This window comes from Elephas maximus, chromosome X (assembly GCF_024166365.1).
Source record: "Elephas maximus indicus isolate mEleMax1 chromosome X, mEleMax1 primary haplotype, whole genome shotgun sequence".
NCBI classification, from domain to species: domain Eukaryota; kingdom Metazoa; phylum Chordata; class Mammalia; order Proboscidea; family Elephantidae; genus Elephas; species Elephas maximus.
Genome location: NC_064846.1, coordinates 1,338,022 through 1,365,501, shown reverse-complemented (window position 1 = coordinate 1,365,501; position 27,480 = coordinate 1,338,022). Strand labels below are relative to the sequence as shown.

The following is a 27,480-nucleotide window of genomic DNA, read 5'->3' as shown; positions in this document are numbered from 1 at the left end:
AAAGGGTTGCTGTGAGTTGGAATCAACTCAATGGCACACAACATATTTATATATTTTAAGGGCAGGATACCCCAGTGCCATTGAGTCAATTCCAACTCATAGTGACCCTATAGGACAGAGTAGAACTGCCCCATAGAACTTCCAAGGAGTGCCTGGTGGATTCGAACTGCTGACCCTTTGGATAGCAGCCGTAGCACTTAGCCACTACGCCACCAGGGTTTCCTGGCGGATAGGACAGGTGCTGGTTAAAAGCTGCTCTGGAGTCCCTACTCCATCACTTATTAGCTGTGTGGCATTAAACAAATTACTCATCCTCTCTGTGCCTCAGTTTCCTCCTCTGTAAAATGAGACCAATAATATAACCTATTTCATAGGACTGCTGAGTAGGTTATATGCGTCAATGCAAGTGAAGCACTTAGAATACTACCTGGAATACAGAAAATACTAGCAGTCATTAAGAGCCCTGGTGGTGCAGTGGTTAAAGTGCTCAGCTGCTATTTAGGGATGTTGTTAATAAAGAACGTGGGAATTGCATATGTGACCACAGGCCCCTCCCTAACCACCTTTTCCTCTAGCAGATACCTACTGAAATCACCAAAGAGCATAAATATAGAGAAAACCTTGCGCCAAATAGATTAGTTATCCACATGCCAGATCGTTTATGGAATTTATGATGGCATGCAGATGGGATCAGACATCTGGAAGATGAGTCTCTGCCAGAATGTCACTCTTCTGGATTTCCTCCTATCTCACTGGTCACTTGTCTTCAGTTTCTTTTGCTGGTTCCTCCTTTTCCCATAATCTCTAAATGTTGGAGCATTCCAGGCTCAGTCCTTGGTCCTTTATTCTTCTTTATATTCACTCTATTGGTGATCTCATCTAGACCTTTGGATTTACCATCTATGTGTTGATAACTCCCACATTCATAGCTCCACCCTTGGCCTCTCACCTGACTTTCAGACTCGTATTTCTAACAAGTTACTTGACGTTCCCACTATTTACCAGACATCTCAAACTCAACGTGTCCAAAACCAATTTCTTGACTGCCTCACATATTCCAACTTGTTTCTTTCCCCATCTCAGTCTGTCAGATCAAAAGCCATGAAGCCATCCTTTATTTCATTCTTTCTCTTAAACTCTATGTCCAAACTGTGAGGTTCTATGTTTAAGACATATCTTAATCTGGATGTATCAAGCATCCAACCAGTTTTTACTACTCTGGTCTCAGCCGCCATCATAGCTTACCTGGATTATTATATTGGTTACCTAACTGGTTTTCCTGCTTCCACTCTTGCATTCCTTCAGTCTATTCTCAACACAGCAGTCAAAGTGATCCTGTTAAAATGTAAGTCATATCATGTCTCTCCCCTGCTCGATACCCAACAATGGGCCCATCTCACTCAAAGTCCAAGTCCTTACAGTGCTCTATAGGAACCCGTATAATCTGTGCCCCCTTGCCTCTCTGACTTCATTTCCTACTACTTTTCTCCTTATTCTCCCCATTCCAGTAATACCGGCCTTACTTTGCTGTTCCTTGAACACACCAAGCGTCTCCCACTTAAGGGCCTTTCCTCTGGTTTTATCCTCTTCCCAGAACACTCTTACACCAGATATCAGCATGGATTGGTCCTTCGCGTAACATACTCGCTGCTCTGCAACTTGCTTTTTTTCACTTAATATTTTGGAGATCAGTCCAGAGTAACACAATAAAAAGTTTCTTCATTCTTTTATTCACTGGTATTGTATTTCATTCTACAGATGTGCCATAATTTATTTGGCTACCCCATTAATATTATGTATCCAGTTTATTTCCAACCTTTTGCTATTAAAATAAAAGACATAAGTGGATTAAAAAAAAAAAAAGGAAGAAATGAAATAAAACTCGATTGATTGCACTCAGGAAAGAAATTGAAGAAAAAGACAAAAAAAAAAATCTCAGAAAAGAAGCCTAAATTACAAAATGCACATGAAAGAAGAGATTTGACTGAAAAATAAAAAAGAGATGATTTTGCATACCTTTATGCAAATAAATAAATTTAAAAACCTAGAGGAAATGGATAATTTCATAGGAAAATACATCATACCAAAATTGACCCAAGTAGAAATAAAAATCTTACACATATCAATTTCCATACAAAAAAGAAAAAGTTACCAAGGAGCTACTCTTCAAAAACACCAGACCTGGTGACCTCAATGTGGAATTCTACCAAACTTTCAAAGACCAGACAGTTCTGATGTTACATAAATTGTTCCACAGCATAGAAAATCAAGGAACACTTGTAATTCTTTTTATGAAGCAAGTGTAGCATTGATAACTGAACCTGAAAAAATAATAGAGATAAAAATAAATAAGAAAATTACAGGCCAGTGTCACTGATGATTATCAATGCAAAAATCCTGAATAAAATATTAGCAAACAGGGTAGTGCAAGCCATTAAGACCAGCAGCTTTGCTGCTAAAGGGACTAAACTGATTTCAAACGTTGTTCTTAGATGCGGTGCAGTCTGTTGTGACTCACAGCAACCCTATGGACAACAGAATGAAACACTACCAGGTCCTGCAGCATCCTCACAGTCATTGCTATGCTTGAGCCCACAGTTGCAGCCACTGTGTCAATCCATCTCATTGAGGGCCTTCCTCCTTTTTGCTGACCCTCTATTTTACCAAGCATGATGTCGTTCTCCAAGGACTGATCCCTCCTGACAACATGTCCAAAGTATGTGAGATGAAGTCTTGCCATCCTTGGTTCTAAGGAACATTCTGGCTGTACTTCTTCCAAGACACATTTGTTTGTTCTTCTGGTAGTTCCTGGTATATTCAGTATTGTCCGCCAACACCATAATTCAAAGGCATCAATTCTTCTTCAGTCTTCCTTACTCACTGTCCATGCACAGCAAACAACTGAAAACACCATGGCTTGGGTCAGGCGCACCTTAGTCCTTAAAGTGACATCTTTGCTTTTGAACACTAAAGAAGTCTTTCGCAGCAGATATGCCCAATGCAGTGTGTCTTTTGATTTCCTGAGTGAAGCTTCATGGGCGTTGATTGTGGATCCAAGTAAAATGAAATCCATGACAACTTCAATATTTTCTCCATTTACCACGATGTTGCTTATTGGTCTAGTTATGAGTATTTTTGTTTTCTTTATGTTGAGGAGTAAACAATCCATACTGAAGGCTGTAGTCTTTGATCTTCACCAGTAAGTGCTTTGAGTCCTCTTCACTTCCAGCAAGCAAGGTTGTGTCATCTGCATATCACAGGTTATTAATGCGTCTTCCTCCAATGCTTATGCCGTGATCTTCTTCCTATAATCCAGCTTCTCGGACTATTCGCTCAGCATACAGATTGAATAAGTATGGTGAAAGGATACAACCCTGACAGACACTTTTCTTAACTTTAAACCATGCAGTATCCCCTTGCTCTGTTTGAATGGCTGCTTCTTGGTCTAAGTACAGGTTCCTCATGAGAACAATTAAGTGCTCTGGAATTCCCATTCTTTGCAATATTATTAATAATTTGTTATGATCCACACAGTCCAAAGCCTTTGCATAGTCAATAAAACACAGGTAAACAACATCTATCTTTCTTTTGGACACATTATCAGGAGGGACCAGTCCATGGAGAAGGACATCATGCACAGTAAAGTAGAGGGTCAGTGAAAAGGAGGAAGACTCTCAATGAGATGGATTGATGCAGTAACTGCAACAATGGGATCAAGCATAACAATGATTGTGAGGATGGTGCAGAACTGGGCAGTGTTTCATTCTGTTGTACATAGGGTCCCAATGAGTCAGAGCTGACTCTTTGGCACTTAATAACAACAACAAAACATCTTTCTGGTATTCTCTGCTTTTAGCCAGGATCCATCTGACATCAGCAATGATATCCCTTGTTCCACAACCTCTTCTGAATCCGGCTTGAATTTCTGGCAGTTCCCTGTCAATGTACTGCTGCAACCACTTTGGAATGATTTTCAGCAAAAAAAAAACCTTTTTTTAATTTTTGTTGTGCTTTAAGTGAAAGTTTACAAATCAAGTCAGTCTCTCACACAAAAACTTATACACACCATGCTACATACTCCCAATTGCTCTCCCCCTAATGAGACAGCCCACTTCCCCCCTCCACTTTCTCTTTTCATGCCCATTCCGCCAGCTTCTAACCCACTCTACCTTCTCATCTCCCCTCCAGACAGGAGATACCAACATCGTCTCAATTGTCTACCTGATCCAAGAAGCTCACTCCTCACCAGCATCCCTCTCCAACCCATTGTCCAGTCCAATCCATGTCCGAAGAATTGGCTTTGGGAATGGTTTCTGTCTCAGGCTAACAGAAGGTCTGGAGACCATGACCCCTGGGGTCCTTCTAGTCTCAGTCAGACCATTAAGTCTGGTCTTTTTATGAGAATTTGGGGTCTGCATCCCACTGCTCTCCTGCTCCCTCAGGGGTTCTCTGTTGTGTTTCCTGTCAGGGCAGTCATCGGTTGTAGCCGGGCACCATCTAGTTCTTCTGGTCTCAGGATGATGTAGTCGCTGGTTCGTGTGGCCCTTTCTGTCTCTTGGGATCGTAATCGCCTTGTGTCCTTGGTGTTCTTCATTCTCCTTTGATCCAGGTGGGTTGAGACCAATTGATGCATCTTAGATGGCTGCTTGCTAGCGTTTAAGACCCCAGATGCCACTCTTCAAAGTGGGATGCAGAATGTTTTCTTAATAGATTTTATTATGCCAATTGACTTAGATGTCCCCTGAAACCATGGTCCCCAAGCCCCCGCCCCTGCTACGCTGGCCTTCAAAGCATTCAGTTTAGTCAGGAAACTTCCTTGCTTTTGGTTTAGTCCAGTTGTGCTGACCTCCCCTATATTGCGTGTTATCTTTCCCATCACCTAAAGTAGTTCTTATCTACTATCTAAATAGTGAAAACCCCTCTGCCTCCCTCCCACCCTCCCCCCTCGCGTAACCACAAAAGAATGTTTTCTTCTCAGTTTAAACTATTTCCCCAGTTCTTATAATAGTGGTCTTATACAATATTTGTCCTTTTGCAACTGACTAATTTCACTCAGCATAATGCCTTCCAGATTCCTCCATGTTATGAAATGTTTCATAGATTCGTCATTGTTCTTTATTGATGCGTAATATTCCACTGTGTGAATATACCATAATTTATTTATCCATTCATCCGTTGATGGGCATCTTGGTTGCTTCCATCCTTTTGCTATTGTAAACAGTGCTGCAATGAACATGGGTGATGCATATATCTGTTCATATTTTCAGCAAAATTTTACTTGGGTGTGATATTAATGAAATTGTTCAATAATTTCCACATTCTGTTGGATCAACCTTTCTTTGAAATGGGCACAAATATGGATCTCTTCCAGTTGGCTGGCCAGGTAGCTGACTTTCAAATTTCTTGGCATAGACGAGTGAGCACCTCCAGTGCTGCATTTGTTTGTTGAAACATCTCAAGTGGTATTCTGTCAATCCCTGAAGCCCTGTTTTTTGCCATTCCCTTCAGTGCAGCTTGAACTTCTTCCTTCAGTACCATTGGTTCTTGATCATATTCTACCTCCTGAAATGGTTGAATGTCAACCAATTTTTTGTGGTACAGTGCCTCTGTGTATTCCTCCCATTTTCTTTTGATGCTTCCTGCGTCGTTTCATAATTTCCCCGTAGAATCCTTCAATATTGCAACTCGAGGCTTGAAATTTTTCTTCACTTCTTTCAGCTTGAGAAATGCTGAGCATGTTCTTCCTTTTTGGCTTCCTATCTCCAGGTCTTTGCATATTTCATTATAATACTTTCCTTTGTCTTCTTGAGCTGCCCTTTGAAATCTTCTGTTCAGCCCTTTTACTTCATTGTTTCTTCCTTTCACTTTAGCTACTCTATGTTCAAGAGCAAGTTTCACAGTCTCTTCTGACATCCATTTTGGTCTTTTCTTTCTTGTCTTTTAAGTGATCTCTTTTTTCTTCACGGTTGATGTCCCTGACATCATTCCACAACCCATCTGATCTTCGGTCATTAGTGTTTAATGTATCAAATCTATTCTTGAGGTGGTCTCTAAATTCAGTTGGTATATACTCAAAGTCATACTTTGGCTCTCGTGGACTTGTTCTAATTTTCTTCAGCTTCAAGTTGAACCTGCATATGAGCAATGCATGGTCTGCTCCACAGTCGGCCCCTGGCCTTGTTCTGACTGATGATATTGAGCTTTTCCATCATCTCTTTCCACAGATGTAGTCCATTTGGTTCCTGTGTATTCCATTTGGCTTGGTCCATGTGTATAAAAAAAAAAAATTTTTTTTTTTTTTTGTGTAGAGTCACTGCTTATGTTGTTGAAAAAAGGTATTTGCGATGAAGAAGTTGTTGGTCTTGCAAAATTCTATCATGTGATCTCCAGCGTCGTTTCTATCACTAAGGCCGTATTTTTCAACTACCAACCCTTCTTCATTTCCAACTTTTGCACTGCAATCGACAGTAATTATCAATGCATCCTTACTGCATGTTTGATCAATTTCAGACTGAAGAAGTTGGTTAAAATCTTCAATTTCTTCCTCTTTGGCCTTAGTGGTTGGTGTGTAAATTTGAATAATAGTCATATTAACTGGTCTTTTTGTAGGTGTATGGATATCATTCTATCACTGACAGTATTGCACTTCAGGATATTGAAATTTTCTTTTTGACAATGAATGTGATTCCATTACTCTTCAATTTGTCATTCCTGGCATTGTAGACTACATGATTATCTGATTCAAAATAACCAATACTAGTTCTTTTCAGCTCTCTAATGCCCAGGATGTCGATGTTTATGTGTTCCATTTCATTTTTGACAACTTTCAATTCTCCTCGGTCATACTTTGTACATTCCATGTTCCAATTATTAATGGATGCTTGCAGCTGTTTCTTCTCATTCTGAGTCATGCCACATCAGCAGATGAAGGACCCAAAACCTGGACTCCATCCACATCATTAAGGTCGGCTCTACTTTGAGGAGGCAGCTTCTCTCCAGTTGTATTTTGAGTGCCTTCCAACCTGGGGGGGCTCATCTTCTAGCCCTATATCAGATAATGTTCCACTGCTATTCAGAAGGTTTTCACTGGCCAGTTTTTTCAGAAGTAGACTGCCGGGTTCTTCTTCCTAGTCTTTCTTAGACTGGAAGCTCAGCTGAAACCTGTCCACCAAGGGTGACCCTGCTGGTATGTGAAATATTTGTGGCATAGCTTCCAATATCACAGCAACAAACAAGCCATCACAGTACAACAAACTGACAGGCATGTAGCGGCAATTTCAAATAGAGAACATAAAGCCCCAGGCCCCTGAGCATTGTTGAAAACAGTAACAATCTTGGTGGCAAAAAATTAGGGAAGGCCAACACTATAGATAGTGCAAGGTCTTGATACTGGTTGTAGCCTGCAGCAGAACAGCAGAACAGACAGAAATCTAGCCAGAAATGTAAAGAATGATATTGCTAAAGTGTGCCTTGATAAGTTCTCATCCATCCCTAGGGGTCTAGAAGACTGGGTTCATGTGCAATCCATGTCCAATCAGGAAAGGTCAAAGAGAATCCAATCTATCTACTTATCCCTGGAAGAATATGAGACCTTGCCACATGGAAAGTAAGAGCTGGGACAGACTTGTAAACAGTCTGAACTTTGGATGTGTTTCCCAACCCAAACACAGATCTATTGGCAAAAGGCAGAAGTCTTACTGGCTCAAAAGTTTTGGCACAACCTCTGACCAACAAATGGCTGAGTACTAAGATATGCTGACCCAGAGGTGATCCCCAGGAAGCCAGCCATAAAAATAAAAACAAAGATTATAAAATATAAGAACTGAGCATAGTCTTTGGCAGCCACATACTGTGCATAGAGATAGAATCTTCAGAATTAGTCCAGGCAAGTCACTGGTCAAACAAATAGCAAGAATCACACCACCAAGAGGGGATCAGAATCCAGAGCTGCTAAAATATATTATTTAAAATGTCCAGTTTTCAAAAAAATTACAATGTATGCAAAGAAACAGAAAGTATGAAAAAAAAAAGCAGTCAACTAAAAACTGTCTCTGAGAATGTCTAGACATTGGAATTAGCAAACAAAGACTTTAAAGCAGCAATTATAAACATGGAACTCTGGTGGTGTAGTGGTTAAGAGTTTGGCTGCTAACGAAAAAGTCAGCAGTTTGAATCCACCAGGTGCTCCTTGGAAACCCTACGGGGCAGTTCTACTCTGTCCTGTGGGTCACCATGAGTTGGAATTGACTTGACGGCAACAAGTTTGGTTTTGGTTTTATCATAAATATATTCAAAGAGCTAAAGAAAGCCATGTTTAAATAATTAAAGGAAAGAATGTATAACAATCATTCATCAATAAAGAGATAGAAATTATAAGAAAAAGAAGAAGCAAATGAAAATTTTGTAGTTGAAAAGTACAATACTGAAATTAAAAATTCACTTATCGGAGTCCCTGTGTGGTGCAAACAATTAAGTGCTTGGCTACTAACTGAAAGGCTGGCAGTTCAAGTCTACCCAGAGGCACCTCAGAAGGAAGGCCTAGTGATTTACTTCCAAAAAATCAGGCATTGAAAACTCTATGGAGCACAGTTCTACTCTGACACACATGGGGTCACCATGAGTCAGAATTAACTCAATGGCAACTAGAAAAAAAAAAAAAAACAGAGGCTCAACAGATGTGAGCTGGCAGAAGAATCAGTAAACTGGAAGATGGGTCAACTGAGATTACCTAGTCTGAAAAGCAGGAAGAACAAAGAATGAAGAAAAATGACCAAAGCCTAAGAGACCTGTGAAACACCATCAAGCGTACCAACAGACGCACATTATCAGTCCCAGAAAGAGAGGACAGAAAGAGAAGAAAAAATATTTGGAGAAATCGTATTTATGCATAGAGAAAAAATATATTTATGAACCTTTTATAGTAACCCAAGTATCTTTTTTATAGTTATGAAGTATTTTATTGAGTGGATGTAGAGTAATTTATTTAACCAGTTCTCTATAGGTGGACATTTAGGTTAATTCATAAATATTTTCTTTCACACATTCTTTGCAATGGTAAACCATGTATATAATTTATTTTGCACATGTGTAAGTATTTCTGTAACTTAAATTGTCCTTCAGAGGAGCTGAACCAATTTATACCATCTACAAATATTACAAATATTACAATTACCATACAGTCCACATTCATATAGTGTTGCTGTCCCAATACTGTCCTTATAGCAACTGTGGGCTAAATTCCTAGAAACTGTAGTGCACGACATGAAATAGAAAACAGAGCTCAGATGCAGAACTTCACATACTCAGGCACTTAATTTATGACAGAGGTAGCCCTGGAGAGCTATGGAAACACAATGACTTTTTCAGGTCATTGGATAGTCACACGGACAAAAATGAGCCTCAACCCCTCTCTCCTGCCATGCACAAACATCAGTTCCAGGTAGATCTAAATGGGCAAGGCAGAACAATAAATTTTACTTGTTCCCTCTGCTTTATTGTACCCATTTGGTTTCTATTCACTCTTGTTTTTGTCTTTGTTACATGATGAAAACCCTTATTTTATTTACTTTTTTATTAATTTTAGCCTTTGTTTGCCTTTATTTGAAAGAACAAAAGCTAATTGTTTTGTCTGTATTAAAACTCCAAATTATTTCAATTTTTGGTTCTTACTTTTAAGACTTAATTCATTCTCATATTCTATACCTTACTGACTTTACTCATTTCACTTTCTACTCTTTCAGCTTTCCCCTTTTGTTCACTGTCCACATGTTCAGATCCTTTGTGTAATCAGCGCACACCCATTCCACATCAAGCAACATGTGTAATGGTCACATCACTAGGGACACTGGGGGAGGTCAGAATGAGAAATTTATACAATTTGGAAATGAGTTTGCATTCTGCTTAAACTTCCATAATTATTTTAAAACAGGGCCTTAGTAGGCAGTGGCACGAAGGTTATTATATATGGAGCATGTGTGCGTGCGCGTGTGTGTCTGAGAGAGACAGGCCAACATAAGAGAGAAGAGTAAAATGCTCAGGTGGGTTGGGTCATAGCAGAAAGTGAGGAGGCGCAGGGAAGCAGTAAAGAAGAGGGTACCAAAAAGTCACACCAAGGGGGCTCGTGTGGGCCTGCACCAGCCAGCATCTGAAGGCCAGAGAGATCCAGGTGGAGGATAAGGGTGGCAGAAGACGGTGCTGTAAGTGAAATTGCAAGGCAACCCAGGGAGAATAGACGGCATTACAGAGAAAGGCAAAAGAGGGCTCTAGAGGCCACGGCAATGGACTGAGCTGATGAGGCTGCATTAGCATTACACTGATGTGGATGGCTTGACCAAACGTTACATCACTAGTGTGTAGCCAGTTAGAATTTGGAAAGAACACATCAGGTGAGACACTGAATGAGGCTAATGGGATTGTTGAAAAGTGGATGGAAGGAGCTATGAACTACAGTCTCAGCCCTCACTATGCCTGTGAGAGGCAAAGATTGGGATGGGGCCGAGCTGAAGCAAAAGACATCACCTTCTATACCAAGGGGGCTCCCAAGTAACTCCAAACAAACACCAGGAGCTGTCTCAGGTAGGGAGCCCATCCCACAGGCAGGGGCATAGCTAAGGGACCAGGGCTATGACTTCTTTCAGCATCTATAGGAAACCAAGTATCTCTCCTGATGGTTAGTCTCAAAGGAGGGGGACCCTGAGAGTAGGACAGTTGCTAATATTCAGGCTGTGTACTTCTACAAAGTGCCTGGCCCCATTAGGAAACCAGGCTGGTTTGAGCAAGGGACACTGGGAGAAGTTCTCATGTGGACACAAGATGTGAAGAGGATCCAGGCCAAGCAGTCCTTGCCCAGGCTTCTCTCTGTACCTGAATCTTAGCGTTCAACACTTACCTTTCCAGGTTCTCACGTTATCTAAACCAGAGAGAGAGATTCTTCTTGGAACCATAGAGCATTCTGGGTTCTTGATGCTGCTGTGCCCACTCCACAGGAGCTGCTCCTCTTGGCACCGTTCAGAGAGATGGCTTGGCTTAGGGGGGCGGGGAGGTGGAGTATTGGACATAATGTCTAGTTCTTTTACCCCACAGGGCAAGGAACCTTGGTTTTTATCTACCTGAATGGTGGAATTTAAGGAAGTTTCCAGCAATGGTGAAGATGACAAGTGGTCCTTGGATGGCCCATTGAATTCTTTACTCCTGATCAGAGCAGCCTGAGACTTTGTGGAAGGTACCTCCTGAGATCCAGTCCCATGGCATGAGGAGTACATCAAGTTACTGGAGGGTAGCAACTGCAGGCAGTCAACAAAAACGTCATCAAATGAAGTCTGTTCCAATGAGCGGTCTGAATTTGACCAGCTATCACATCTCGTGGGTAGACTGAGGGAAGAAAAACATGAAAGTTTGATAGAACAATTGCAAATCCCTGGTGGCTGCAGTTAGTATCACAGTGACACTACTGACACCACCCTTTGCAGAAATCTGAAGAAGAAAGTAATCTACCTATCACAAAACACACGCTGGTTTCCTTCCCATTCCTCTAAAAGCACTTCTTGTTCTACTTGTATAGCCATATACCAAGTTATGCTAAGCCCTCTGGTACATGTAAAAATAATTTATTGATTTTTTTTTTCATCTCATAAACATCTGATACATATGAAAACACAAGGGTAGAAATGAAAGCCACAATGCTGAAACACATGACTCATTTTGTTTAGTATGCTGCATGCTTCATTTTTTCACAGCTATTGACAGTGATCTGTCCCTACCTTGGCAGCTGTAGGAAGAGAGGTGAGGGCAGACCCACCCACTAGAATATGCTACAGCTAAAAGGACTGATTTGGACAAGCACACAGACAGCATCTCAGCAACAGACTCCACAAGAGGAGGTAGTATGGGCTCTGGTAAGAGGACAGCACATTAAGAGACCCAGCTCAGAGAGAAGTCTGGGCATAAGCATACCTGGTATGGTGTAGTCTTCCAGTCTCACAGTTGGACAGAACCAGATAATCAGGAAGGAAGAGAAAATCTGACTCACTTCTGGTTTCCTCAGTGGCTGAGGTATTAGCACTTGGGTCATCTCTTTGCAAGGAGGACCTGGCAGCCTGGGCGGTATGAAGGGAGCTAGCAGGGGAAGGCTGGAGGGAGGAGGGCGTGTGAGAGAGGCTCTCCACAGAATCTGCTGGAGAAATAATTTCCCAGGTTAACATTTGAAAAATGGCTATAACACTCACTCACAATTTGTCAAACAGCAGCTCAGAAGCCAAATATAAGATGCAAATCACAGCTGGTGTTGTACTGATGGAGAAGACCATTTCCCCAAGCTATATATTTTTTTTTTATAAACAATGTCTGAGAAAAGAAGGCCAATGTTCCAAGAGTGAAGTGTTGAATCAATTAAAAGTTTAAAAAACAAGCTTTCTTGGCCTAAAAACCTGCAGTTACATAGTCTCCACACAGTTCCTTTAGGGCCCTCATGAGCCACCCCACATCATTGTTTATTCATTCAACAAATACATATATATGTACATGTACAAATATATATATACACATACATATGAATGTTTGTCCTTACATATGCATGTATGCACATATGTACGTATATATAGATAGATATGCCTGTTGTTGTTAGGTGCCATTGAGTCGGTTCCAACTCATAAGCAACACTATGTACAACAGAATGAAACACTGCCCAGTCCTGTGCCATTCTCACAACTGGTGCTATGTTTGAGCCCATTGTTGCAGCCACATATGCCTATATATGTCCATATAGAAGACCTACTACTGCATCTAACAGGTGCCTGGAACTGTTCTAACACTGACAATACAGCTGAGACAAAGATTCTGCCTTCATTAGATTTACATTCTAGTAGAGGAGACAGACGAATAACACACAAATAAAGAATATTCTCCATGATTGTTATTAAGTAAAACGAAGGATGGTTGGAAAAGCCCACATTTCGCAAGGAGCATAACATTTTCCCCATCGCCTCTGAAAACAGCCCTCAAGATGAATCTAGATCAGAAGCTGATGAGAACTCCAGATCAGAAACTCTCGGTGAAAAGCTTGCCTTTATTTCCCCTTGGAAGAGAATTAGCAGAAATTCAGGATTCTAAGAGCAGCCCAAAACTGCCCAAGGTCAACTCCAGACTCCACTACCAAACCACTGTGACCTTGGGCAAGTTACCACCTTCTCTGGCAAGTGGAGATGATAACACTACATATGTCACAGGATCAGTATGAGGATAAGATGAGTTAATGTGTATAAAGCATTTAATAGAGCTTCTGGCCAGCATATACATGACCTGCTGACATATATACTACATATATATATCTTGGGATAACTTCTGGATGAGGAAAGAAACAGAAGTGAAACAGAACAAGGTGTGCAAATATGTATGTAGTTTGGGCTGAAGGTAGGGAATGGGGGGCAAGGCGAGAGCCAGTGGCAAAGCTGAGAAGTTGATCGGGTAGGCCCTGCTTGATTTGCATGCTGTCAGACTCAAGCCAGGATGGACTTACTGCAACTTTGCAAGTTAGCTTCCTCTGTTGTACCAAGGATAAAGAACTTGCCATCACTTCATTTCCTTTTATCTGAGTGCTCTCAAAGCTCAGCAATGTTACTTCCCTGGTTCATGAAAAGAAAACGACTTCGTCCCCAGAAAGCACACAACTTTGAATCTTCATTGCCACCTGCTGGCACTTAGCAATGGCTAAGTGCTCAGCTGCTAACAAAAGGTGGACAGTTCAAATCACCAGCTGCTCCGCAGGAGGAAGATGTGGCCATCCGCTTCCATAAAGATTACAGCCTTGGAAACCCTATGGGCCAGTTCTACTCTGTCCTAGAACGTTGCTATGAGTTGAAAACAACTCAATGGCAACGGTTTTGTTTTTGGTTTTGGTTGTAATGTGGATACTTCAGTGGCAGATGATAGAAAGCATACAGTAACCATTTAAATGTTGAAGCCACTGCAAAGCATGGGATTTAGGAGTATGGTTTTGTCTACTAAAGACTGAAAGAAACCACATTCACAATCCCATAGTTTGAGGATCAAGGCCTGGTGCAGTGATGCCCCAGGGCTCAACAAGAAAGTTCTTGAAGGGAATGGGAATTGAATTGCAACCCTGATATATTACATAGGAAAATGTGTGTATGTGAAAGAGAGAGAGACAGAGAGCTCATTCGTATAGTTACATGTACACCAACTTATAGAAAGTGGATTTGTGCAAGCATTAGAGCACATGAGCCATCACCTCAACAATCCTGTTCCTGCTGGTGCCCAGAAATGGCCTAAAGCAAACTTATACCTAATTTCCCCTGCAGAGACCTTGAGAAAACCTTGTAGAAATCTTGAGAAAAAACATGAGGAGTTCCTTCCTGTCTATGATAAATAGCCAAGTTCTTTTTACCTCTAGTGTTGAATAAACCAATAAAAAAAACCCATTGCCATCGAGTAGATTCTGACTCATAACAACCCTACAGCATAGAGAAAAACTGCCCCATAGGGTTTCCAAAGAGCAGCTTGTAGATTCGAACTGCTGACCTTTTGGTTAGCAGCCAAACTCTTAACCACTGTGCCACCAGGGCTTGCAATAACCCAATAGGCACTAGAAAAGCTGGATCTCTACAAACTTTGGAAAGAGTTTGCTATTAGATATCTCTAGAAAATCATGGGGGTAAATCAGAGTCTGTGGGTCATCCTTACCCGCATTTTACTTTCACTGCTTGCATCCCAACTACAGCTGAATGAGAGTAATGCTCAGTTTGTGGATGGATCCTGCCTTCTCACATTTGGCCATGAACCTTAGAAGCAGCTGAAAGAGTGTAGTCTCTAGGAATTGCAAAGTACTGTGCTTGATGGGAAATGGGGGGACAGCGCTGATGTAAATGAGCAAGTCCAGCACTTCCACCCATTTTCCTGCAGTAGGTTCCCCGAGTGAGTGCAGCACTCCAGACCACCCCTCAGCATGCAGGAGCCCTGGGTCAGCTCTCACCTGCACCATCCTCCGAGCGGCAGAGGTTGCAGACCTGACTGATGCTATGCACCCAGACCTGCATCTCTTCCTCAGTCTTGGCCACCAGATAGAATGTACGTGAAGTGGTCTTGACAATGAACACAAAATTATTCTGAAATTCTTTCCGAACGAAGCCTGGGCCCGCATGCTTCCACACTGCACACTCACTGAGGTCTATCACGCGGATAGGTTTGCTGGAGTGCTTGTTCCTGTAGTATTCCAAGACGTCGGGGTTGCCACTCATGCGGCCCCGCCGGAGGACAAACCAGCGCTTTCGCCAGGCCTGCAAAGAGGCAAATCAACAAGGAATTACTTGGCTCTGCCAAGAACCAACTTCATGACAAGGGCAGCAAAAGAGATGCAAATTGGCCATTCGACTGATGACGTACAAAGTCTATCCAGCTTTGGACTATTTTTATTCTAATTGTTCAACCCCAGTATATAGGAAAGCAATTGACTTTTGTATATTAACCTCGTCTCCTGTAACCCTTCCATAATTGTTTTTTGGTCAATTCTTTGGAATTTTCTACATTGACAATCTGTGAACCAAGACAGTTTTATTTCTTCCTTCCCAATATGTATACCTTTTGTTTCCAAATAGAATTCTAAGAGAATTAAGTAGAGTGGCTGGTTATACTTTCTATGGGCAAGACCCTTTGCTAAGTGCGTATATAAAAAAAAAATTTATATAATTACGGCAACTCATTTAATCTCCAAAACTATCCTTTTGGAGAGGTGGTTATTATTATTTCCATTTTACATAGGCTAAAACTGAGGTTCAGAGAAGTTAAGCAATGTCCCAAAATCACACAGCTAAGCAGCTGTAGAAACGGATTTGAACCAGGCAGTGTGATCCCAAAACCCACACTCCTAATCACCTGCATTATACTGCCTTTTACATGTTTCCATATTATTGAATTATTTTATAATAAGAACACTTGGTGGCAACGGAAGGGTCAGTAATGCATGTAAAGTAAAAAAGTAGAAAGGGTAAGTATAGCGAACTCTCTAGAGATGGCTGGCTCTAAAGGGGAGGAGACTTCTGTGGTCAAGTGGTTGTTTTTAAAGATGGGAGACACTTGTGCATCTATCTCCTAAGTCACAGTGTTTTTCAACCAGGGTTGACATAAGTCCCCTAGGGGACATCTGAAATTATGTGTGTTTTGCTTGTCATACAGAATTGGAGCAGGGGACAGGAACTGTCTGGCCTAAGGCTATCATGGACTGAGCTTTTCCTGGTCATCTTACCTTAAGGCTTGGCTCTTTCCAGGATTCCTATTGCACTAAAGAAAGTTACTTTCAATTCTTATAGTGTTTCTCAACAAGGCACTGAGAGCTTTAGACTAGACTGAGAACTAGGACCTTGGGCCCTTCGACTCCACTCACTCTTTGACCTCCAATGTTTTGCTGCAGACAGTACCATCTTGATTCAGGACAAAGAAGGGGTGCAGATCCCATCAGATACATGGTTGAACTACCTCCAAGGGTATGAGGCCTAGAGAAAGAGGTATCTGCAACTGACTAGAGCTTTCTGCATCTGCCAACTACCCTGGCCCTCTCCTGGAGCCAGGGAGAAGAAAATGGAGAACTTCTTGGAGTTTCGTGTCTTCTCGGGTTTAGGATGATGGGCTGACTGTAGGGCTTTCCTCCATCGAAGATGCTTGGCACTGCAGTTAGCAAATGCAAGGGGAGAGGTTTATGGCCTTTGTGGTTTTCTCTCCTGTGTAGTGGCATGTGTGATGGCAGGAAGTACTGGATTCTGCCAGGAAGCATGGTGACCACTAGGACAGGAAGTCTTTTGTATCTTTAGCTTCATTTATGCCTGACACTTTGGTAAGCCCACTGGCTCTGACCGAGAGGCCAGGGAAAGAGGACAAGCAGCCATTTGGGTGTTATCAGTTCCTTCCCTGAGGCTGTCAAGAGTCCAAAGAAGTACTAAAGAGTGGACAGCCAGCCATCACAAATGACCCACAATTATGCCTTCACAAGAAAAAAACCCTTGGAGGCTGTGGCAAGATGCAGCCAGCAGGAAGTTGGCAGTCCCTCCAAGTCGGACAGGGAGGGCAAAACAGTGCTTGGCAGGCAAAACCTTTACAGACAGCATAAAACTCTGAGAAGAGGGTTGGTCACTCAAGAGACGGACAAGACAGTGTGGTTAAGTCAGTGCGTTTTTAAGACAAGAGAAATAACAGTATGTTCATATGTTCGTATGAGTGACCCAGGAGAGAGAGAGATTAATGATTCGAAAAACTCCTGCTGCAAAAACATGGCATTGGATGAAAGTGATGCCACTGAGAATAAGGAAGGAGTAGGGAAGGAGAGACAGACTGTGAGCTGGGAGCTTGAGTCTTTGCTTTGTGTGCTAGCATGAACTGTTGTTGTGGGGTTAAGAGCACAGAAAATGAGATGCTTGGGCGTCTGGCAGGGACTGAGGCAAACATCAACGTCAGACCTAGTCCCCATGCTCCCTGAGATGGGGTGGACCCATGAAAGGGGCCCAGGGCTGGGAGAGTGCAATGTGTGCTTGCTAAGAAAAGCTTTCATGGTGAGAATAGGGGACCCCAAACTTTCCAAAGGCCAATCTGGTGGGGAAATGTGAAGAGGAACTTTGTTACACTTCCCAAAAATGATTCTAAAAGCTGAACTGAGCACAGAAATAAGTTTCACATTAACCAATCTTAGTTTTATGGAAACAGTAGATTTCTTATCCATTAATAATGATTTCAGGGAGAAAAAGTAACATCAAGAGTTTATTTATTCAGTGCTTACTCAACACCAAGCATCTTGCTAGATGATGGAGATAGAGAAGGGGGATAGAGTTGGTCCCTAAAAGAGCCCACTGTTTAGACATAGATTTCAACCCGGGGTAGAGGAGTCAACCAGGAGCAGTAGGAGTGCCAGGGAGAAAAGGAACAAGTTTGGGTTTGTTTCATTCATTCAACAAATACCTGTTGATAGCTTACTAATATGCCGGACACTATGCAGGCTTGGGAAACTGAAGTGAGCCACTCACAGGCTAGCAGCGAGAGGCAGGGAGCGGGCACATGGACAGACAATTGCAGTCAGTGTGATAAGGGCTATGTTAAGGGAAAATCAAGAGGCTATAGGAACATAAAAGACATCTCTATCAGGGCACTGAATCCAGAAGGAAGTGATGGCTAAGCGCTGACAGAGGAAGCAGCATGTACAAAGCCTCAAGATGGACAAGGCATGAAGCTTCAGTTAGGTTCAGCTGGAAGGTAGGCATGAGAGCAGAAAGAAAAAAATAGTCACAGAACAACTTGAAGAGTATGTAGCATAATCTTTTTGCTAAATCATGGGAAATCACCAGCATGTTCTACCTCAGGTTTTACAATTTCTACTAAAGAGTTGTGATTATGCAAAAGTAGAAATAATGTGTTCTCTGAGCTTTTTGTTAGGTGGATGAGACCATGGGCCTGTTCCACCAAGCTTACAGGCTCCTGTAAAGGGGAGGCATGTGATAAAACAGCTCTTTACAATAAAACAAATATGACTAGGGTCACACCCAAAGGATTCAGGAACCATGTGCAGGGAACACAAGGGTGGAGAGACAAGCTGAACTGCACCATGAGGGGAAACTCTGCAGGTCAAAGGTCCAGGTTCTTCACTGATTAGTGATATGGAAAACAAAGGGGCAGGAGGGGAATTTATAGATTAAATGAGACTTAAAATACATCAAAAAAATTTTAATGTGCAAGTCTAAACTATAGTGCCTATGGATGCTCATTTGAGTGATAAAAATATTTTAAAACGCAAAGAAGAGATCCCATGTAAGTCAAGATAGTAGTTACCGATGGGGAGGAAGAGGAGGTTGTGATGTCTTATGGAGGGACTTCTATTTCTCAAATGGATGGTGGTTACAAGGGGGCTCACCTTATAATATTCCATTAAGCCATGCATTCGTTTTATGTTGTTTACTCTATTTGTATTTTCTTATAAAGTAAAGATTAAAAAAAAAATTCCTCTGGGACCACTATGATAAGAACTCAAGAAAAGGTTTAAACACAGAAGAAAACATTCTTTGATGGTTACGAGGGTGGGGAGGGAGGGAGAGGAGAATTTACTAACTAGATAGTAGAAAAGAATTATCTTAGGTAAAGGAAAGGATATCACACAATACAGGGGAAGTCAGCACAACTGGACTAATCCAAAAACTAAGACGTTTCCTGAATACAACCAAACACTTCGAGGGACAGAGTAGCAAGGGGCTATGTTAAGAAAACGTTCTGCATCCCACTTTGGAGAATGGCATCTGGGGTTTTAAACACTAGCAAGTGGCCATCTAAGATGCCTCAATTGATCTCAACTCCCCTGGAGCGACGGAGCATGAAGAACACCAAAGACACAAGGAAAATATGAGCCCAAGAAACAGAAAGGGCCACATAACCCACAGACTCCATCATCGTGACACTGGAAGAACTAGATGGTGCCTGGCTACCAACAACGACTACCCTGACAGGGAACACAACAGGGAGTCCCTGACGGAACAGGAGAAAAGTGGGGTGCAGAACTCAAATTCTAACAGAAATACCAGATTTAATGGTCTGACTGAGACTGGAAGGACCCCAGAAGACATGGCCCCTGGACTCTCTGTTAACCCAGAACTAAAACCATTCATGAAACCAACTCTTCAGACAAAGAATAGGCTGGACTATAAGACATAAAATGATACTCGTGAAGAATGTGCTTCTTAGCTCAAGTGGATTCACGAGACTAAACGGGCAGCTCCTGTCCAGAGACAAGATGAGAAGGCAGAAAGGGACAGGAGCTGGTTAAATGGACACAGGAAGTCCGGAGTGAAAAGGAGTGTGCAGTCACATTACAGGGATAGCTGCTAGGGTCACATAACAACGTGTATAAATTTCTGTATGAGAAACTAACTTGAGCTTTAAACTTTCACCTAAAGCACAATATTTTTTTTTTCTGGACAGGGCATATTCATGGATTCATTCAACAAATATTTACTGAGTGCCTGCTATGTGTCAGACACTGTGCCAGGCATATAAGGAAAAAGGGTGCTAGGAATGTCAAGAGAGTTGGTAAGCTCACAGGTTGAGGAAGAAGGGCAGAGGTCAATGCTAGAGGGACAGTATCAAATACCAGACCTGAGGAGGGCGTGTCAGGGTGTAAATAAGAGACGAGTCAAGGGGTCTGGAACTAAGAAGTTCAGAATCAGGTCGGGAAGTAGCAAAAAGGGTTGAGGTGAACAGTTCAGCACAGAGGATGCGAGGACCCAGGTGCTGGGGTCTCTTACTGAAGAGCAAGTATCTACAACTATTACTCAGAGAATGGAGTATATAAAAAAGTGCTGATTCTTCTACTGACTTCCTGCGTGACCTTGAGCAATTAACTCAACTTCTGTACACATTTGTAAATGGAGATAATAAACCCTGCCCTGCGTCCCTTATGGGGTAATTGCAGTAAACCAAAGAGAAATGGACAGCGCAACATTATCAATTTGAAAGTAGTTTGTAAAATGACAACGTGACTGTTGGTCCCCAGGGCACGTGGCAACAACTTGCCCTGGGGAAATTGCGTCTCCCCTTCTGGAGCCCACATCACCCCACTATACAATGATGGGGTTGAACTGGTGGGCTCTGAAGGCTTTTCTAGCTCTGACAATCAAAAGATCAGTTTCCCATCAGACTTTCCTGCCACAGTCACAATGCTGACTCATTACCATCCCACCAGTATCATCTCCAAAAAAACAAAAAAACTGCAACATCCTGTAACCATGTGGAAAAATGTTTGTGTTCATTTCTAGAATCTGAGGGAGGCTAAAACTGAACTCCTCCAGGAATATGTGTCTAGGCCATAGGCCTGCTAGTTTTTATGGCATTATTCGAGGAGTAATTGAATTCCATCCATCTTTCTGAGAGTGAAAGCTCTGAGCTGTTCTCCTTTTAAACAATCCAATTTGCTGATTTCAATCTCCTAGTTTGTTTCTTAATAGTCACCCACCAGGTTAATCAAAGGCATCTACAGGCTGAGGTGGATCCTGTGCAAGGGCAGGCTCGGAGAACTGCTGCCACTTTAGTGTTCAGGTGAAAAGACATAGGATCTGGGGACTTAGACTTGAATCCAAACTGAATCACCTGCAAGAATCACATTGGTGTACCTGGGACTGAACTTGCCCTCCAACTGGAAAACTGGACCAAATCTGTGAAACAACTCCTTTCAGTCAGTGTGGGGCTGTGGTCTCTGTGAGAAGGTAAACAAACGAGGCGTGCCCTATGACTGCCCGGACTTTCTGCCTGGAGGCACATTCAGGACCTCAGTGCAGCTAGGGGGATCCCAAACAGAGCATGGCAATCTCCTGGAGTTGAGAAGCTGAGATCAGAATTCTGGATGGCTGAGGTGGCTGGGAAAAGCACAAGAGAGGAGGGAGCTATGCAGAGAAATATCTCCAGAAATCTACATGTGGGTTCCCTTGAGACTTCAGCTGAATACTAGCATGTACTTGTGTAGGGTGAAACCCTATGAGGCAAATCCAAGAACAACTACCTGGGAGCCACAAACTGAGTAACTATCAGAGCTGAGAGCTGCCACAGTAGTACTGGAACACTCAGTAGAGACCCCTGGAAGACCACATCTTAGGAGTAGGGGCAGGCTCAAACTAGCCCTAGAGTATGTTGTTGTCGTTAGCTGCTCTGGAGTTGGTTCTGACTGATGGCCACCCTACGTGTAACAGAACTAAATGATGCTCATTCCTGCGCCATCTTCACAACTGTTGTTGTGTTTGAGCCCAGTGTTGCAGTCACTGTACCAATCCATTTCCTCGAGTGTCTTCCTTTTTTCTTCTCACCCTCTACCAACCATGATGTCCTGCTCCAGGGATTGGTCCATCCAGCTAACACATCCAAAGTAAGTGAGATGAAGTTTCACCACCCCTGCTTCTACAGAATAAGAATAGGCTACCCTAAACCTGCCCACTTAGCGGCCCCACAGGAGAAAGACCTGGTGACATGCTTCCATAAAGATTACAGCCAAGAAAACCCTATGGGGCAGTTCTACTCTGTCACATGGGGTTGCTATGAGTCAAAAATGACTTGATGGCACCCAACAACAACAAATCTGCCCTTAGAAAGCTTAAAATGAAGCTTTGAAATGATCAAGCTGGATTGGCAAGTTTCTGAACTGCCTGCCAAAACAGAGTTCAACATTCTTTAAGGGAAGACAACAAAATTCAGACACTCAACAATATAATATTTACAATGTACAGCATCCAAAAATAACTAAAAATAAAAAAGCAGGAAAACGTGACTCATAATCAGAACAATCAGTCAATGGAGACTCAAAAATGACAGAGATGATGGAATAAGCAGATAAGAATTTTAAGATAGCTATTATAAATGTGTTCAAGATTGAAAGGAAAACAAACATGAGGAGAGAAATGGAATATATAGAAAAAAACGAAATAGAACTTTTAGATGTAAAACGTACAATAACTGAAATGAAAAATTCATTGGCTGGGCATAACAACATATTAGACAGAAATTAAACCAGAAGTCAAGGCAATGCAAACTGCCCGAACTTGGAAGAAAATGAACCGAATCACCTGAGGAGCTATTAAAATGCACATTCCTGGACCTCACCTCCAAAACCCGTTGCCGTCAAGTCCAACTCCTAGTGACACTATAGAACACAGTACAACTTCCCCATAGGGTTTCTAAGGAGTGGCTGATGGATTCAAACTGTTGACCCTTTTTTGGTTAGCAGCCATAGATCTTAACCACCTAACAAAGCCTGGCTTGGGGACAAGGAATGTGCATTTTTAACAAGAACATCTGTGGACTGTGATGCATAAAGGCAGTCAGGTCCCCTTTCCAAAGGTAACTGGGCTTCACCCTCATTGCTTTAAATACCACCTATTTGATGATGATTTCCAAATTTATTTTTCCAGGCTGGATCTTTCCCAAGACCGTTAGACCCATATAACCAACCATCTAACTGGCATCTCCACTTATATATCTAAGAGGTTTCTCAAACTTTAACATACTCAAAACTAAGCTCTTGATTTCATGCCCCTCAAATGTGCTCTTTTCCCCAGCCTTCCAATATCTCAGTAAATTGAACCACCATCCATTCATTTTCTAAATCCAAAACCTCGGAGTGATTCTTGATTCCACTCACCACATCCAAACCATTAGCAAGTTTCATTGACTCTACTTTCAAGTATTCCAAACCATTCCACTTCTCTCCACCCACCCCCACCACAACCACCCTAGTCCAAGTCACCATTGTCTCTCTGTTACCTGGGTAACAGAAATAGCTTCTAGTCTTCCCACATTCACTCACTTTCCCCATAAATTTCTTCTCAACAGGTAAGTCAATGACCTTTTAAAAACATATATCAGATCATGTCGCTCCCCTTGTTAACACCTTCCAAAAGCTTCCCAATGCCTTAATAATAAAAGCCAAACTCTTAAACCTAGAAAGTCCCCCATGAATTTGCCCTGACTATCTCTCCCACTTCATCTCAACCATTCTCTTGCTCTTTTGCACTGGCCTTTTTGCCATTCCTGAACATACAAAATCTCCTTTCCATCTTGGGGCCTTTGTCCTACTTGTCCTTGCTTCTGGGTGAGAATACTCTTTCACCAGATCTGTGAATGGATGTCATGCAGATCTCAGCTTCCTGTCACTGAAACCTAAACTGAATTGTCACCTCCTCAGAGACCTTCCTTGATCATCCAAATAAAAGTGGCCAGCCACACAGTCATTATCTACCATATCACCCTATTTTAACTCTCTTCATTCCACTTTTCATCAACTGGTATTTTTCTTGTTTGAGGTTTACTGTCTGATTCCCCACCAATAACCACTAGAATGTGAACTCCTGGGTGGCAGAGGCCTTGTCTGGGCCTAGAATAGTTCCTGGCACAGAATATGTAGTCATTCAGTAAATACCTGTTGAAATGAAAACATTCCATACCTGATTTCATGGAGTCATAGACCTAAGTTAAAAACACTACTCTTGAAACATGATAAGATTTGTGGGTTTATAACCTAATCACCAGGATTTACTCATCACAAATTTATGTGCTAGGATCCAGGGATATGATGGTGAACCTGATAGTCACGGTCTCTAAGCTAGAACTTAGGCAGTCAAGCAAGGCCTGGTGCCAGACTTTTAACTGAAAACCAGAAAATGTTCTATCCAGACACTGAAGCATAAAGTCCATGTTGTTCAGGATTCAACTGGGGCATGACAGTGATCATCTGCCGACTTTCCAGAGCACACTGAAGATGAGCATTTATTAGTTAATAAGATGGGCTATCCAGGTTTAAGTTTATAATGGACAAGGCTTAGAGGTTTGAGCACTTTATTCCTACACTCAATTCTACTTGCACAGTAAAAGAAACCTGGCTGGGTTATAGCAAGTTTCACTTCTTTGGCTCTATAAGCCACTCCAATAAAGTTGAAGTGGTCTGTCTGGATTGTATCCATTGTTGAAAAATACTGAAATGAACTGAGAAACATCCTGAAAGTCTCTGAGGCTGTAAAGAGACACCTCTAATTTAAACTGCTTTTCTGGCAAGAGTGATTACTGTCCCTTTGTTTCAATGGAATTGGCCCCCTGCCCTCTCTTCAGTGGTGAAATCCCAGAGCTATGAAATCATTTCCTTAGTATGTGCACAGGATGGGTCAGTAACCTGCCTTCATAGCCATGGTTTCCAACTCAGGCTGAGGGAGCAAAGCTTACATCTTCTGCCTTTGGAGCTCCAAGTTTTGATCCTTCAATACTGACGTCATTTCAGCAACGGCAGTTTTTTACTTAACTTGACAAGAGGAACTCCGTGGGCCTCTTCCCCTCCTGATCCATGGATGTGCGCCATACAGTCCTGGCCAAGAGTGTCTAGTGCTCCAGGATCTGGTTCTCAGATTCTGATTGCTTACAGGTGTTGGGCTCCTTCTGAGCTGCCTTTTTTTAGTAGCCTTATTGGTCAAGCTGCAGAAGATGCCTCAGATTAGAAGACAAAAAGGACGAAAAAATGTCACTAAGAACCTATAGACAACAAGGCCTAGAACAATTGTGAACGCCTTTCAAGGTGAGTGTGGATTGGCCTGATATAGGATTTCTCACTGTTACATATGAAGAATGGTACAAAGTTGGGGGTGGAACTAGTTTGGGGGAGCTTCTGGAGTTTTTTACAGGCAAAATAAAAGAACCACAGAAGCCAAGCCACAGACAATGAACATCAATTGGTCTCCAATTCTCTCTGGGACCTTAGCCTGTGCTGACCTAGAGTGTATGCTATGTGATGGCAGAACATTGTCTGTCTTGGTCCCTAAAGTACCTTCAGCATCTTTAATAGCATCTTTAACAATACACACTCAATGTGTCATTGTTGATCGAATGACTGACCTCAGTGCCTCTACCACTTCTGGAAGCTCATCCAGTCCTCAAAACAGAGCAACTTTAACCAGAGGTCTACTTGGACTCTTGCAGCCGTCTACCTCTCTGTGCCTGGTACCTTCCATTTGTCCTTCCAGGTCTACTCACTACCCTTTTCCTGTCCGCTCTGTGTCCTGGCAGGCTGAATGAATGGACCGCAACGCAACAACCCCTCCACTCTGGTTTCCAGTTAGGTTTAGCCAATGGGAGTACCATCAGGGAAGGAGAAAAGAGAGCCGAGAGTACTAGTCACCCAAACTTCTCCTTTGAGGTCACCTGGAGCTGGCTGCAACCCTTGACTGAAAGCCACAGCTCCTGCGAGGTGGTCCTCTTCATATAGCTACTCCTTCTGTTTCCAGGTTCCAGTAACCACTCCCTCCACTTACCCATTCAAGCACAGGGCTGGCTCCACAGTACCGCACCATCCCCTGTGGTTTTCCTGCCCACACCTTTATAAACAGTGCCTTTATTAAACACTCTTCAAATTATTGAAGTTCAGTGTGCCATCTATTTCTGACCAGGCCTCTGATTGCTAGCTCCACTTGTGTTCATATTCTTTCCAGTTTATCTCTCATACATTGCTGGTGGGGATATAAAATGGTATAACCACTCTGGAAAACATTTTATCAGTTTTTTAAAAACCTGAAAATGCAACTACAGGCATATCTCGGAGATATTGCAAGTTCAGTTCCAGACCACTGCAATAAAGTGAATGTCAAAATAAAATGAGTCACACAAATTTTTTGGTTTTCCAGTGCATATAAAAGTTATGTTTACACTATACTGTAGTCTATTAGGAAACCCTGGTGGCATAGTGGTTAAGTGCTATGGCTGCTCACCAAAAGATGGGCAGTTCGAATCTACCAGGCACTCCTTGGAAACTCTGTGGGGCAGTCCTACTCTGTCCTATAGGGTCGCCATGAGTTGGAATTGACTCATTGGCAATGGGTTTGGTTTTTTTTGGCTTTTGTAGTCTAGTAAGTGTACAATGGCATTATGTCTAAAAAAACAATGTATATACCTTAATTTAAAAATACTTTATCGCTAAAAAAAGGCTAACCATCATCTGAGCCTTCAGCGAGTCGTAATCTTTTTTGCTGCTGGAGGGTCTTGCCTTGATGTTGATGGATACTGACTGATCAGGGTGGTGGTTGCTGAAGGTTGAGCTGGCTGGGGGAATTTCTTAAAATAAGACAACAATGAAGTTTGCCACATCGACTCCTCCTTTCACAAAAGATTTCTCTGTAGCATGTGATGCTGTTTGATAGCATTTTACCCACAGTAGAACTTCTTTCAAAATTAGAATCAATCCTCTCAAATCCTGTCGCTGCTTTAGCAACTATGTTTATGTAATATTCTAAACCCTTTGTTATTTCAACAATGTTCACAGCATCTTCACCAGCAGTTGATTCCATCTCAAGAAACCACTTTCTTTGCTCATCCGTAAGAAGCAGCTCTTCATCTGTTAAAGTTTTATCGTGAGATTGCAGCAATTCAGTCATGTCTTCAGGCTCCACTTCTAGTTCCCTTGCTATTTCCACCACATCTGCAGTTACTTCCTCCACTGAAGTCTTGAACCCTTCAAAGTCATCCATGAGGGTTGGAATCAATTTTTTCCAAACTCCTGTTATTGCTGGTATTTTGACCTCCTCCCATGAATCGCTAAATGTTCTTAATAGCATCTAGAATGGTGAATCCTTTCCAGAAGGTTTTCAATTTACTTTGCCCAGATCCATCAGAAAAGTCACTATCTATGGCAACTATAGCCTTAAGATATGTATTTTGTAAATAATAAGACTTGAAAGTTGAAATTACCCTTTGATCCATGGGCTGCAGAATGGATGTTGTGTTAGCGGGCATGAAAACAACATTAATCTCCTTGTTCATCTCCATCAGAGCTCTTGGGTGACCAGGTGCATTGTCAATGAACAGTAATATTTTGAAAGGAATCTTTTTTTCTAAGCAGTAGGTCTCAACAGTGGGCTTAAAATATTCAGTAAACCATGTTGTAAACAAATGTGCTCTCATCCAGGCTTTGTTGTTTCATTTACA

General features: G+C 42.1%; 1 protein-coding gene across 4 annotated transcripts in view; it reads right to left on the bottom strand.

Moving 5' to 3' along the window:
- GAB3 (GRB2 associated binding protein 3) overlaps positions 1 to 27,480 on the bottom strand; it is a 107,392-nt gene that overhangs the window by 32,383 nt on the left and 47,529 nt on the right. For 2 of the 4 annotated variants that reach the window (XM_049872397.1, XM_049872399.1), the window contains exons 2-4: positions 14,987 to 15,290; positions 11,953 to 12,172; positions 10,889 to 11,370 (exon numbers count right to left, since the gene is read on the bottom strand). In XM_049872397.1, coding sequence (XP_049728354.1) covers positions 10,889 to 11,370; positions 11,953 to 12,172; positions 14,987 to 15,290 — 1,006 coding nt within the window. The remainder of the gene's footprint in view (positions 1 to 10,888; positions 11,371 to 11,952; positions 12,173 to 14,986; positions 15,291 to 27,480) is intronic. The other 2 variants (XM_049872400.1, XM_049872398.1) reach the window with 2 other exon arrangements.